Source organism: Schistocerca serialis, chromosome 2 (assembly GCF_023864345.2).
Source record: "Schistocerca serialis cubense isolate TAMUIC-IGC-003099 chromosome 2, iqSchSeri2.2, whole genome shotgun sequence".
Lineage (NCBI taxonomy): Eukaryota > Metazoa > Arthropoda > Insecta > Orthoptera > Acrididae > Schistocerca > Schistocerca serialis.
This window is the reverse complement of record NC_064639.1, coordinates 1,039,927,631-1,039,941,454: the sequence shown is the minus strand read 5'-3', so window position 1 is coordinate 1,039,941,454 and position 13,824 is coordinate 1,039,927,631. Positions and strand designations below refer to the sequence as shown.

The 13,824-nt window shown below is 45.6% G+C and overlaps 1 protein-coding gene and 1 pseudogene across 1 annotated transcript in view; both read left to right on the top strand.

Annotated features, from left to right (window-relative positions):
* The window catches only part of LOC126458460 (cAMP-dependent protein kinase catalytic subunit 3-like), a 284,795-nt gene that overhangs the window by 238,227 nt on the left and 32,744 nt on the right, over positions 1–13,824 (top strand). The window contains exon 2 of the mRNA XM_050095531.1: positions 8,682–8,850. Coding sequence (XP_049951488.1) covers positions 8,682–8,850 — 169 coding nt within the window. The remainder of the gene's footprint in view (positions 1–8,681; positions 8,851–13,824) is intronic.
* Positions 11,248–11,364, top strand: LOC126459091 (5S ribosomal RNA; annotated as a pseudogene).

Sequence of the window (13,824 nt, the reverse complement as noted above, 5' to 3'; positions counted from 1 at the left end):
TATCGAGGCGGACTACTCTGGGATTTGACAGCGCACTTGCATGACTTCCATGAAAACATAAATATGTTATTTGCTTTTCGACGTAATTTAGTTGCTCACACATTGACCCGCCGCTGTGGTCGAGCGGTTCTAGGCGCTTCAGTCCGGAACCGCGATGATGTTACAGTCGCCGGTTCGAATCCTGCCTCGGGCGTGGATGTGTGTGATGTCCTTAGGTTAGTTAGGTTTAAGTAGCTCTAAGTCTAGGGGACTGATGACCTCAGATGTTAAGTGCTATAGTGCTTAGATCCATTTGAACCATTTGCTCAGACATTGCTGATTGGACTGGATGAGTGGAGTGTTTTTTCAGGTGAGGATTTTTCAGTGAGTTTGTGATAAATTCATTTATGATAAAATAATTAGTCATTGCGAGTTATGTGATTTATTCCGAGTAAATTAATTATTCCTCGACTCTTACCAATTTTTCTTTCTCTCACATGGTCAAAATAGTAAGGTCTCGGATTCGACTTTTTTCTGATTACTACGACTTAGTCAGGGGGTGCTCACGGTAAATATTTTTGCAGTTAGGCTCTGATTTGTGTGGATTCAGTGTGACGAGGTAATTTACAGCTAGAAGTCCTCAGATGTCAAATAGATCGGATAAAACTAGAAGCCCGCACATTTCAAGTAGATTGGAAGGTGCACAGGACAGTTACTACAGAAGCAAATAAAAAGACCGACAACTCATGTACTACTGAAGCTTCAGAAGCTCCCGGGTTTGTATAGAAAGTAATGAGCCCTATTTGTTTGTGAGGTGACGGTATGTCGCAGCAAACTCGTTCCATACAGGTTCGATGGAGGCGTAAAGTCACTTTCAAAACGCGTCTGACGTCAATCGCCTACGAGATCACGTGCTATCCGTATCCTGGTTTGTGACTGTTGCCAACAGCCTCGGTAGAAAATTAACATGCAGCAGTCTGTAGAACAGGACTACGGCATGTGTGTGGGACTCGGAATATCGGCTCTGCAGAGGTTGGCTGTGATCCAAAAACCGTTCGGAAGAGAACGCGTATCACAGGCTGCTGTCTTGAGTTGGTACAAGTGCTTCAAAGACGGAAGAGAACGTCCAGAAGACGAACCATTAGCAGGGGTCCCTTCAACGTCCAGAAACGAGGCCTGTGAACGTGTACGTGATGTGTTGAACAACAACGGCGGTTAAGTGTTCAAATGGTCGCAGACCACGTGGGAATCGATAAAGTGACTGTGCAAAAGGTCAGGCTAGTGGGGACAGGCATTGCCGCCTGCTGGAAGCTGCGTAACGGCAACCACCAATCCACACGTACTTTGTGGCCAACGACAGCCTGGCATCGCAAAACTTCACCGGCCCCATGCAGTCTTGATTTAGCCTTGGCTGACGTCATTCTGAAGACAGCACTCTATGGACGTCATGAGACCGTAGTAGGTCATTGTCGTTTCGACGAGTCGCTAGAAAGACATTCCGAAAATAAACTTCCAGGGCACGTTCCAAGCTTGGAAAACTCTTAGGCGGAAATGTATTGAACATAAAGCCAATTGAGTCTTGGGCGTCGATACAGTTCTTGCCGAATTTATACTAATTCTTTTCTGTACAAAACCATGCAGCTGTTGGATAAACATCTAATCTCAGTGCGGCATACAGGTACATTAAAATATTAAACAGTAACTCCCCCACAGTCGTGATTCTTTAAAGAATCGAAGTCCCATATTTAAAACAGCATCAGACGTCTGATTACTTTTTTAAGTGTGTTGGAAGTAATTAAGTGCTCTCTTTCTCAAATATTGGATGCATATAATGTCGATAATTTGATCATCATGACCTATGCTGTCTAAAGACATACACACAGTTTTTGGGTTAAATGCGTGACTTGTGTTACATCTTCAACGTAAGATTCTACCTTTCAGCGAGTAGGTTAAGAGCTTTTTAAATTCGGTCGTTAATTAATGAAGTACTGAAAATAAAATTTTTGTTGCCCCCTGGAAGCCGTTATCTAGGTAACCTGCAACTGGTCCCGGGTGACTGATTTAGGCATGTAGTGGTGTGGTTTGACAGGTGTCTGATACCACTTCTATCATTGGTCGGCAGCCCACGACCCGTCAAACCATTTCGTGCGGCCCACATAGACATCAGTGTTTGGCTTACAATGTCTGCCAAAGAGAACTTTTAAGAACTGGTGAGGACGACAACACAGTCCTGTTTACGCCTGAGAAGTAGCAACATTATTGTTAAGTGGTGCGCTGCCGCACACGCCTACAGTGCCGACCTGGCTACTTCCAAAATTATAGAAGTAATTTTTTAATAATTAGTGATTAAATAGCCACTTAAATAAAGTATCCCCTGTTAGGCCTGGGTCCCACATACTTGGACAACATTCTAAGATGGATCGCACGAGCGCTTTGTAAGCAAAGACTGCATCCAGTCGCCGGCCGCGGTGGTCTAGCGGTTCTAGGCGCGCAGTCCGGAACCGCGCGACTGCTACGGTCGCAGGTTCGAATCCTGCCTCGGGCATGGATGTGTGTGATGTCCTTAGGTTAGTTAGGTTTAAGTCGTTCTAAGTTCTAGGGGACTGATGACCTCAGATGTTAAGTCCCATAGTGCTCAGAGCCACTGCATCCAGTGTCGACGAAAATCGTCGGTGTGTTTCCCGGTACAGACAAAATGATTTTTACAGCGGAATTTTACTTGCCCATTCGATTAAGCTGTCTCATATTAGTCTAGTCCGATACTCATTTTGTCGAAACGAATATCGGACTAGAATAATTTGGGAGAGCTCTATGGAATAGCTACGTAAAATGGCGGCATAAAAATAGTTTTGTTTATGACGGGAGAGAAATCGGCGGTTTCTGTTCACACTTCAGGCTGCGTGAAAGACGTGACCAGTAATAATTGTTTCTGCTGGCTCCAGCTACACAATGCAAAAATGAATTGCAGATATCTGCCGAAATACCACATAAAATATGACGCTTAGGAGAGAAACCCGGTGTATGCTGCTCTTGAAATACACCTCATGAAATGCTGCTACATACTGGCTACATAAGGAAAGCCTAGAAATTTTTCCAGAAGATGACTGCAGTCACGATCACCAAGAAATTCCAGTTAAAAATATGGAAGTGAGATACCCAACAGAGTGAGGTGGACAGCACTGATAAGTGCCGAAGTGTTGATGCCGGAAAAGTTGGAAATGCATCATTCCAGACTCAATTGGAGTACGGTGGTTATTTTGATGGAACTCGACCCCACAATCAGGTCTCAAAGAGAAGTGCAGTTACTGTGATGTCACCGCCAGACACCACACTGGCTAGGTGGTGGCCTTTTAAATCGGCCGCGGTCCGCTAGTATACGACGGACCCGCCTGTCGCCAGTGTCAGTAATTGCAGACCGAGCGCCGCCACACGGCAGGTCTAGAGAGACGTACTAGCACTCGCCCCAGTTGTACGGACGACTTAGCTAGCGATGCAACACTGACGAAGCCTCGCTTATTTGCAGAGAAGATAGTTAGAATAGCCTTCAGCTAAGTCAATGGCTACGACCTAGCAAGGCGCCATTAACAGTATATTGCATGTATCTAAAGAGTCTAGCTTGTATCGCCAAGAGCGATGTACACCAATGATGGATTAAAGTTAATTATTCCAGCAGCTACGTACTTTTCTTTATAGCATTCATTACGTCTCCTGTTTCAGACCTCACGCCAGCCTGCGTGAGCTTATAGCGTGTATTTCAGCTTCCTCAAACAACACGGTGTTGGCACTTCTGCCGACACTTCAGTTACCACCTGAGGTAAAGGCTAAACTCTGACACTTAGACGATTACTAGCATTAGATTAGTGTCACACTATTACTCCTAAGATTTATTCAGTGTGAAACCTAACTTCTTTCAATTTGTAACTCTTCAGGCTTTCCCGGCGATCTAATGACATCTTGGGTTGTCGGGTGTTCTGCCGGATATCAGCGTCGTACTTGCACGATATTTCGGTCACGTAGCTCGAGACCTTCATCAGGTGCGACCTGAGACTGCTCCTCGAGTGGACCTGGTCCAGTATTTATGCCTATGGCCTTCCCCCTCCACCAACGGCTGCAGGCGCTTCCTCTGTGGTCCGCGCCCATTCCCTGCGACCTGCTGGAGCGTTGCTGCTCCGTTTTCCGTCCGCTGCGGTTCTAGGTGTTCCCTCTGCGGTCCGCGCCCACCAAACCCGCTCCTGGGGGTTTCATCTACGGTCTGGGGTACCAGTCGTTCCCCCTGCGGTCCGCGCCCGCTCACCACGACCTGTTGGAGCGTTGCCGCTCCGTTTTTCGTCCGCTGCGGCTCTGGATGTTCCCTCTGCGGTCCGCGCCCACCAGTCCCAGTTCTGGGTGTTCCATCTTCGGTCTGGTGCTCCTGGCAGTCCGTCAGGGGCTCGTTTACCATCTCCATGTCTCTGGTTCTTCTGTTTGTGTAGTGTTGCAGCTGGCCCCGTTGCTCCTTTAACAATTCCAGAGCCGGATCCCAGGCTCTGCTTAGCTGGTACCCTGTGTCACGATTCACAAGATCGTCAGCCATTTTAATCTCAATCGATTCTCTTATAACACTGTCCCAAAATCTGGGTGTTTGTGCTAGAATCTTGGTATCCTCATACTTCATGGTATGATCTAGTTCTAGACAGTGTTCAGCAATGGCTGACTTAGTCACCTGTCTTAATCTAGTGTGCCTCTGATGTTCTTTGCACCTGATCTCCACAGTTCTTGTCGTCTGGCCAATGTAGGACATGCCACATTGACAAGGTATATTGTAAATCCCTGGTTTTCGTAACCCCAGGTCGTCTTTGACACTCCCCAGCAGTCCCCCGATCTTGTTGGATGGACAGAAAACACACTTGATATTGTGTTTACGCAGGATCCTACCGATTCTGGCAGAAATAGAGCCAGCATAGGGCAGATATGCCACCTTCTTTGCTTCATCTTGGTCTTCTTCAGGAACCTGTGGTATAGTGGCTGGTCGGAGTGCCCTCTCAATTTGTCTGTCCGTGTATCCATTCTTGGAGAAAACTGTTTTCAGACGTTCTATCTCTATGGGTAGATTCTCTTGGTCTGATAGGGCACGTGCTCTGTGGACCAAAGTCTTCAGAACCCCATTCTTCTGTGCAGGGTGGTGACAACTGCTGGCCTGCAGATATAAATCAGTGTGTGTTGGTTTTCGGTACACACTGTGGCCAATTGATCCATCTGCTTTCCTCTGTACTAGTACATCCAGAAATGGCAGCTGGCCATTCTTCTCCAGTTCCATGGTGAACTTGATATTAGGGTGGCATGAGTTAAGATGTTCAAGAAACTCATTGAGCCTGTCCATCCCATGTGGCCAGATCACGAAGGTGTCATCCACATACCTAAAGAAGCATGTGGGTTTAAATGTGGCTGTCTCCAATGCCCTCTCCTCAAAACTCTCCATAAACATGTTGGCAACCACAGGGGACAGTGGGCTGCCCATAGCTACACCTTCAGTTTGCTCGTAATATTGGTTTCTGTACAAGAAATACGTGGATGTCAGTGTATGACTGAACAGGTCCAACAGAGCACCATCAAATTTCTCTGCAATCAGTTCTAGTGAGTCCTTCAGTGGGACCCTGGTGAACAGCGATACCACATCAAAACTAACCATGATGTCCGAATCTGTGATGTGCAGTTGCTTGAGGCGTTGCAGGAAATCTCCTGAGTTGCGGATGTGGTGAATACATTTCCCCACATATGGAGCCAGGAGACCTTTCAAGTACTTGGCTGTTGTGTACGTAGGTGCCCCAATATTACTGACAATAGGAGGTAGGGGCACGCCCTCCTTGTGTATTTTAGGCAGACCATACAGTCTAGGTGGCACTGGCGCTTTTTCCCGTAGTTGTCTGATGATCTTATCAGGCATCCCTGTTTCCTTCAAGCGAGCACTAGTCTTCTTGGCCACCTTGTCCGTGGGGTCACACTCCAGAATTCTGTATGCAGGGTCCTCCAGAAGTTGGCGTACTTTCTCATCATAATCCACCCGCTGCAAGATGACCTTAAAGGTACTCAGCAAGGGTCTCAACTTTGCTACGACCCCTAGAAACGTACCCATTTCAGGTTTCGTCAGTGCAGTAGAGCAAGTTGCAGCCACACTTCCACCTAATGTGGCAGAGGAAGTCCGCCGAGAGACGTGCAGGGCCCTCACCAAGGCGCAAAGTTTGGTATTATTGACAAAGTGACTAACTTTACTATTGTCTCCATGCAGAAGTAACGTCAGGACCCATTACATCAAAAATACTTTCAAATTTTTGTATGTATATTAGATTCGATAGTAATAGGCTGCTTAGTATATAAGTGAAGTTGTTAGTAAAATATTGTACACTGAAACTAGGTCGTGTAATCGAATTGTAGTTGTATGCTATGCTTGTATTAAATATTATGGACTAAGACTGTACATTTGTCTCTCATTTACGGAGTAACATTCCATCATAGCCTATCGCAGAAAGTATTTTTTGCAGGAAATAAAGAAATTTAAAAATCGCCTACACTGAACAGTTAGGCGTGAAACATTACCGGTTTAACAGCACTTGCATAAAGTCATCGTCACAAAAATATTCCTTGTCTCGTAAAGACAGGCAACGGTGGTACTTGTTCCCAGCGTTGTCACGGGTTCGTTTTTCTATTTCACGATTTGGCAATTATTTCATTTTAGCTTTTGTGTCGGAAATACTTGGCCGCAAACAGCTGTCGGTGCACTTTTAGAGAGGAACTCGCATGCTCCATCAGTTCGACTCTTCTTAATTTTGTTCGAGTTTTATACTGTTTTCGCTAACCGTGTGTCGTGCTTTCTGAGGAGGCGGCGGCGGCTAGGAAAGAGCCCGACATTTGCTTAAACGAGCTTGAAAGCCGCCTGTAGAAAGGGACCGAGCTGGCCGAGGTACTAAACGAATGGCGGTTAATTCGAGGCACGAAGTCGATCTGGATCTGCGCGTTAAGATTTACCAGGAGGTATAAACTAGCGTCCCCCATATGTACGGTAATCTACACTGCAATCTATGTCAAATACATCTCATACATATTGTTTAACACTTGTCATAATAAACGCGTATACGAAACAGCTGCAGCAGCTATTCAGTTGAAGAGTAAGCTACAGTAACTAATCTCACCACTTCATAAAAATATACATCTACTCTGTACATTGATTAGTACGCTGCTAAAGAGGAGCATAGTCTTATTTCATTACTGTAGTTCGCACAGTTTCTTTCCTCTGTATATACTTTTTCCTTTCGTAACAACAAAATCTGTAATCGAAAGTTGATTGGTTGTTACGTTCACAGCTAGTCACAGGTTTGTTACCACGTAACTGCTTTCTGTGGGAGTTTCCATCGTTAACTGCTTCGCACCTATGATTTCTTTATATCTCGAATCGTTCTTAAGAGCAAGGATGCGACTGTAGAAGCGTATTTTATCGTTGTCGTATGTGAAAAAATTAACGGATGTCGAAGATGTTGTTTAATTTGCCTAGGACACTTACAAGGGAACCTCCCCATCGCACCCCCCTCAGATTTAGTTATAAGTTGGCACAGTGGATAGGCCTTGATAAACTGAACACAGATCAATTGAGAAAACAGGAAGAAGTTGTGTGGAACTGTGAAAAAATAAGCAAAATATACAAACTGAGTAGTCCATGGGCAACATAAGCAACATAATGGACAGTGCAAGGTTAGGAGCGCCGTGGTCCCGTGGTAGCGTGAGCAGCTGCGGAACTAAAGGTCCTTGGTTCAAGACTCCTCTCGACTGAAAATTTTACTTTCTTTATTTTTGCATAGTTATGATCTGTCCGTTCGTTCATTGACATCTCTGTTCACTGTAATAAATTTAGTGTCTGTGTTTTGCGACCGCATCGCAAAACCGTGCGATTAGTAGACGAAAGGACGTGCCTCTCCAATGGGAACAGAAAACATTTGATCGCAAGGTCATAGGTCAACTGATTCCTCCACAGGAAAACACATCTGATATATTCTATACGACACTGGTGACGGCATGTGCGTCACATGACAGGAATATGTTGTCGACCCACCGAACTTGTACACTTGGCGAATGGGTAAAAATATTCTTCTACCTTGCCCGATTTAGGTTTTCTTGTGGATGTGATAATCACTCCCCAAAAAGTGATGAAAACATAAGAGTTTGTCACATAAATTGAAAATAAAAAATTAAATTTTTCACTCGATGGAAGATTTGAACTATCGACCTTTCGTTCCGCAGCTACTCACGTTACCACGAGACCACGGCGCTCCGGCTTTCCTATAGTCCAAAATGTTGCATATCCTCCCTTGAACTACTCAGTTTGTATATTTTGCTTATTTCTTCACAGTTCCACACAACTTCTTCCTGTTTTCTCAATTGATCTGTGTTCAGTTTTTCAAGGCATATCCACTGTGCCAACTTATAACTAAATCTGAGGGGGGTGTGATGGGGAGGTTCCCTTGTTAGTACAGTCCATTTTGCCATTCATCCTCGAAGAAGTGTGCCATTTCGATCCCGTTCAGTGTCTGCTTAATTCCCTTACTACCACGGAGGAAGCAGTATGGAGCGAGCTGGATGCCTTATTAATATTGTTATTTCAAGTACTATTTGCAGGACTACGCCGCTATGAACTTAAGAACTGAATACGACATTGGTTGTCTGTGTGTTTGCAGGCACTGGTACGTTCGGGCGCGTCTGCCTGTGTCGTGAGAAGTCGACCGGCAAGTACGGCGCCATGAAGATCCTCGCCATTGGCGACGTCATTCGGCTCAAGCAGGTGGAGCACGTCAAGAACGAGAAGAACATCCTGCAGGAGGTCCGGCACCCCTTCATCATCAGCCTGTGAGTACCACAGCGTGCATTTTTCCTATACGTATATGATCCTTCAGTCAACATTTAGAATATCTACAAACTCACCTCTGGGGTCCATCTGATTTTTGTTGGCAGTATAATTATGTTTATGTGTGAACCGTGGATTTACTTTCAAAATCTTTTCTTAAAGAATTTACTTTATTTGCTAGCGATTCATCAAGAACATTAACACACTCAATCACACTGTGAGCGTGGAAGTAGTTGCCAGGGGGTAACTGATGAAAACAAATTTCTTTCAATAAATGGAAATTTTATTCCTAAAAACCCTTTCTCTTTAAAAAAAACATTTAAAAATTATAATCAGAAAGCACCCACTAAATATCAAGTTGCAATTTATTTAGAGGCAGAAATAACTTTTTGTTTTGACAGTATGAGCTTTCGGACTCAGAACCTTGCCACTCCCTTTTAACACGGCCGTAGTAACGACCGCTCACAACAACCTCTGAAAGACTACACTGGTGCAAATCTGCAACACACCAGATTACCTTAAACTAAAAATTTTTAACAACTCGTACTAACACACAAACTATGCATCCCGTGGAAGGATGGAAATGGTACAAAACACTCACATTAAAAAATATTACTTGCCACAGAAACTGCAACTTGTTTTTAAAAGAAAAACTCTTACTGTGGAAGGGTGGTAACTTTATATACTAAAATGACCATTTAAATAAAAACCCATGAAATGCAGTCTTACATAAAATGTACAAACATGCTCTAGATGACACATATGCCGCCTCTCAAGATGATAGGCAAGAGAAAAATATATTTCAGGAATTCTGCCTTTACACCTTAAGCAATAAATTCGTTAAGACCGAATCCGACAAACATGACAGAGGCAGCTATTAAAGCATGGCAGATTGACAGGGCGATTACCGAACAACCCGAACCGCAGATTGCTCTAACCCGCCCCTACTCCACAAGGGACAAACGGACCACCCAATTCATAAATAACCACCTTCCCGCGGGTGGGCAAACGGAGAAGAATGGTGGGACGACCGTAAAACCAAGCGTCTGGTGACCTCACCAAGAAAACAAGTAGAATTTAACAAGTTCAAATGGCTCTGAGCACTTTCCGACTTAACTTCTGAGGTCATCAGTAGCCTAGAACTTCGAACTAATTAAACCTAACTAACCTAAGGACATCACACACATCCATGCCCGAGGCAGGATTCGAACCTGCGACCGTAGCGGTCGCTCGGTTCCAGACCGTTGCGCCTAGAACCGCACGGCCACTCCGGCCGGCGAATTTAACAAGTAAATGAAACAACGTTTTCCCATCACTTAACTTCTAATTAACTGCGATTTCTGGCGAAGACATGGCGCAGCACCCCCAACGCTCTCCCGAACCGTCCGCTACCAGCCGCTTCAACGGACGCAGGAAGGCGCGCCGATCTCCCGTCTCACGGCGTCGCAGCTCGCACCGGCCAGCCCGATTTCGTGGTTTGACTCCTGTTGCTCTCGTGTCGACCGCGAAGCCACTACCCCTTTCTATGTGGCGCGGCCCACTGGACTCACGTGGGGGACCTCAAGTGCGCCGACGCTCAAGGCGGACAAGTCATCTTGTGTCTCAGTGCGCGACCGACCAACGGATCGATCCAACCGTCAATGACCGTTTCCCGACCAACTCGAGCAGACTGGCGGCCTAACGCGCAGACTCAGATACAGGAACTCAGCCCCGACCGGGCGACCACTAGCTGAGTTCTGTTACTGGCGGAGTGGCAACACTCTCATTTTCTGGCTTTAAAGTTCGATCCAAACGACAGACATACTAGCACTCCGACGACAGACAGACACTAACTGCCGCACAAATGCGAGCGAGAGACAGACCAGCAACTGGTGACGAGTGACTGACTCAGCCTCACTCCGACTGACCAACTGCCACTGACGCCCCTATAGCGCCCTTTAAATGCACGTGAACAGGCAACCTTTCCCCTTTTCCACCAAAGGGAGACACCAAAGCTGCGATTGCCACAGAGGCACCACCGCCAGAAACGGAGGGCGACTGCTTCACACTACGCGCTGCGGCGCGCTCTTCAAAACAGCAAATTTTACCATGGCTCAACGTGGTGAATAATGTTACCCCAACTGATGTTTCATTCCCCCTTTTTTCATGCGCGCCGCGCCTTCCTCCATTATTCACGTATTCAATTGATTGTCGCCAGTAGTTAGTGTTGTAGAAGTATCTGAAAAGATTATATTTTTGTTTTGTTATGTTGAAGTTGCTGTTTCGAGTTTTACGTTTGTAATTGATTGGTAATTGTACTCACATGATGTAGTCAAAATGTTCAGCTTCTTGAAGAGATCTCTACAGTGAGGTCGTTTACTCTTTCTTCCTTATTATTTATGCGGCCCTTATCTGTAGTTGGCAACGGCCTTGCCGCAGTGGATACACCGGTTCCCGTCAGATCACCGAAGTTAAGCTCTGTCGGGCGTGGCCGGCGTTTGGATGGGTGACCATCCAGGCCCCTTGCGCTGTTGCCATTTTTCGGGGTGCACTCAGCCTCATGATGCCAATTGAGGAGCTACTCGACCGAATAGTAGCGGCTCCGGTCAAAGAAAACCGTCATAACGACCGGGAGAGCGGTGTGCTGCCCACACGCCCCTCCTATCCGCATCCTCACCTGAGGATGATACGGCGGTTGGATGGTCCCGATGGGCCACTTGTGGCCTGAAGACGGAGTGCTTTTTATCTGTAGTTTGAAAACTCCGTTCATGTTATGTAAATTTATTACACACAAAAGACTTCCATTGCTAAGAACGGGCCTACGTACAGGTTTTCTGGTGGCTACATATTAAGTTTTTATATAAAATGAAACAGTAACATTTCTCTACAAATCGTCATATTGTTTCTCAAAATATTCACCTTTAAAACTTACCCAGTTTTGCATGCTGTTGTGGAAACATTTTTCCACACGATGTTCGTACCTCAGAAGCATGTTTTCAAAGGATTCAACAGCTGCTTGAAGTTATACGCACTATCTGACTGGAAGTATCGGGACACCAGTTGGTGCACATTAACATAGTGTTCCCATCCTTCTCCGTCGTGACGCCTTGGACACCCGTGGGGCACTTTCAATGCGGTCTCTTCATGGCTATGGAAGAGCGGCACCCCATTCGTGAACGTAGTGAAGTTAGTCGCTGAGATCAGGGGGGAAGTCGACTCTCCGACTCATCCCAAAAGTGTGCCATTGGGGTCAGGTTGGGACTCTATGGAGAACAACATTCCTGGAATGGACTGGCGTGTTCAGACTGTAGACTCACAGGTGCTGCTTCATGAGAAGATGCGTTGTCATGCTGATACAATCATCGACTCCAAACAGTTCCTCTGCTGTATGCAATGCGCTATACTGTGGAATGTGTTCATATCCTTTCGCATTTAGCTTTCTTCGACGCAACAAGAGAACCACACCCTAACTTCGAAAAATACTCCCATACAGTGACACCATCTCCTCTATACTTCACTGTGGTCATGGCAGCAGATGGCGTACTCCTTTGCCGTGATGGCAGATGACATTCTTCAGGCATTCGCCGAACCAGAACCCTGCTCGACTGATGTACCCATTCTTTTTAACTCACTATGGACATTCATTGTGCTAACTGGACTGCTATTAGCACTTCGGGACTCGAGTGATTCCTTCCGCTGATTTCATGCGAGTTTCTACGACAGCTCCCGTGATGCTAGAGGTCCCTGACCGTCATTGCATGAGCTGTGATTGTTCCTTCGCGTTCCCATTTCACTATCACATACCAACAGTCGAATTGGGCAGATCTGTAAGGGCTGAATTATCCTTGATGGATGTGTTACTCGGGTGATATAAAATGACTCGTCCATGTTCGAAGTTACTGAGCTCTCCTGTCGGACCCGTTCTGTGGTTATTGCTTCTCTAACGACAGCACAGTACTCCCTACGTTCTTTTATACTGCCGGGTCCGCCTCTCGTGGCTTCTAGCGGTCAGTTTCGCATTACATAGGGGTGCCCAGATACATCTGGTCGCATAGTCTCTCTCTCTCTCTCTCTCTCTCTCTCTCTCTCTCTCTCTCTCTCCCCTCCCCCCCTCCTCCAACCCTCCCCCCCTCCTCCAACCCTCCCCTCCCCCTTCCCTTCCATCATCCCTCAGTGCATTTGTTACTTGACATCACGGAAAAAACCCCTCAGGGGCCGCAAGACATTATTCATGTGTTTTTTCTTCGTCAAATAATGAGTTTCGTGACGCGCCATGTGAGAGCTGGCATTGTCATTATGAAGGATGCAGCGCTTTAGGTTTTTTGCCGGATTTCAACGAAGATTTGCAACAAGGAAGTGGTTCTAAGCCATTCAGAATTAACTGTTATTCGAACCTCTAAGGGAAGGCGTCCACCGAGGTGACGATGGCAAAAAAATCTGACACGTGGCGTGACAAAAGGCACACATCTAACTGTTGCTTCAGATGCAACAAATTCAGTCGATCCTGAGTTAAATATTCATTTTTTTTGTCTTATGGAGAAATGTCCATCTATTTACCATCACAGCTTTGATGAATACAGCGAAACTAGAACTATATAGGGTGGTTTTCTCTAAAACAAGTTTGCTAATGTTGTTACTGATTTGCTGCATTTAATGTAATACCACATTTCGGAATGCAGCAACATAAACACTTAGTTTTGGCAAGACAATGTTTTACTTGGACTAAGAAAGAAGATACAGAACAGATTTCTGAAATCCACAGTATGTCGCTTTTGGTTTTTCTGGTTCTGATGTGAGTTCTCTACAGTGTGATCCATATTGTACTGCACAGATGACTTCGAGCATTCACTATTATGAAACACACAAACAGCTTGAAGTATCACATAGGTTTCATTCCTATCACAATTAACTGAACTTCGACACTAATATACCAAAATAAAATTATAGAGACCTTCCTCTACATGATTCGTAATTAAACCTGCACCTATGATTGGTAA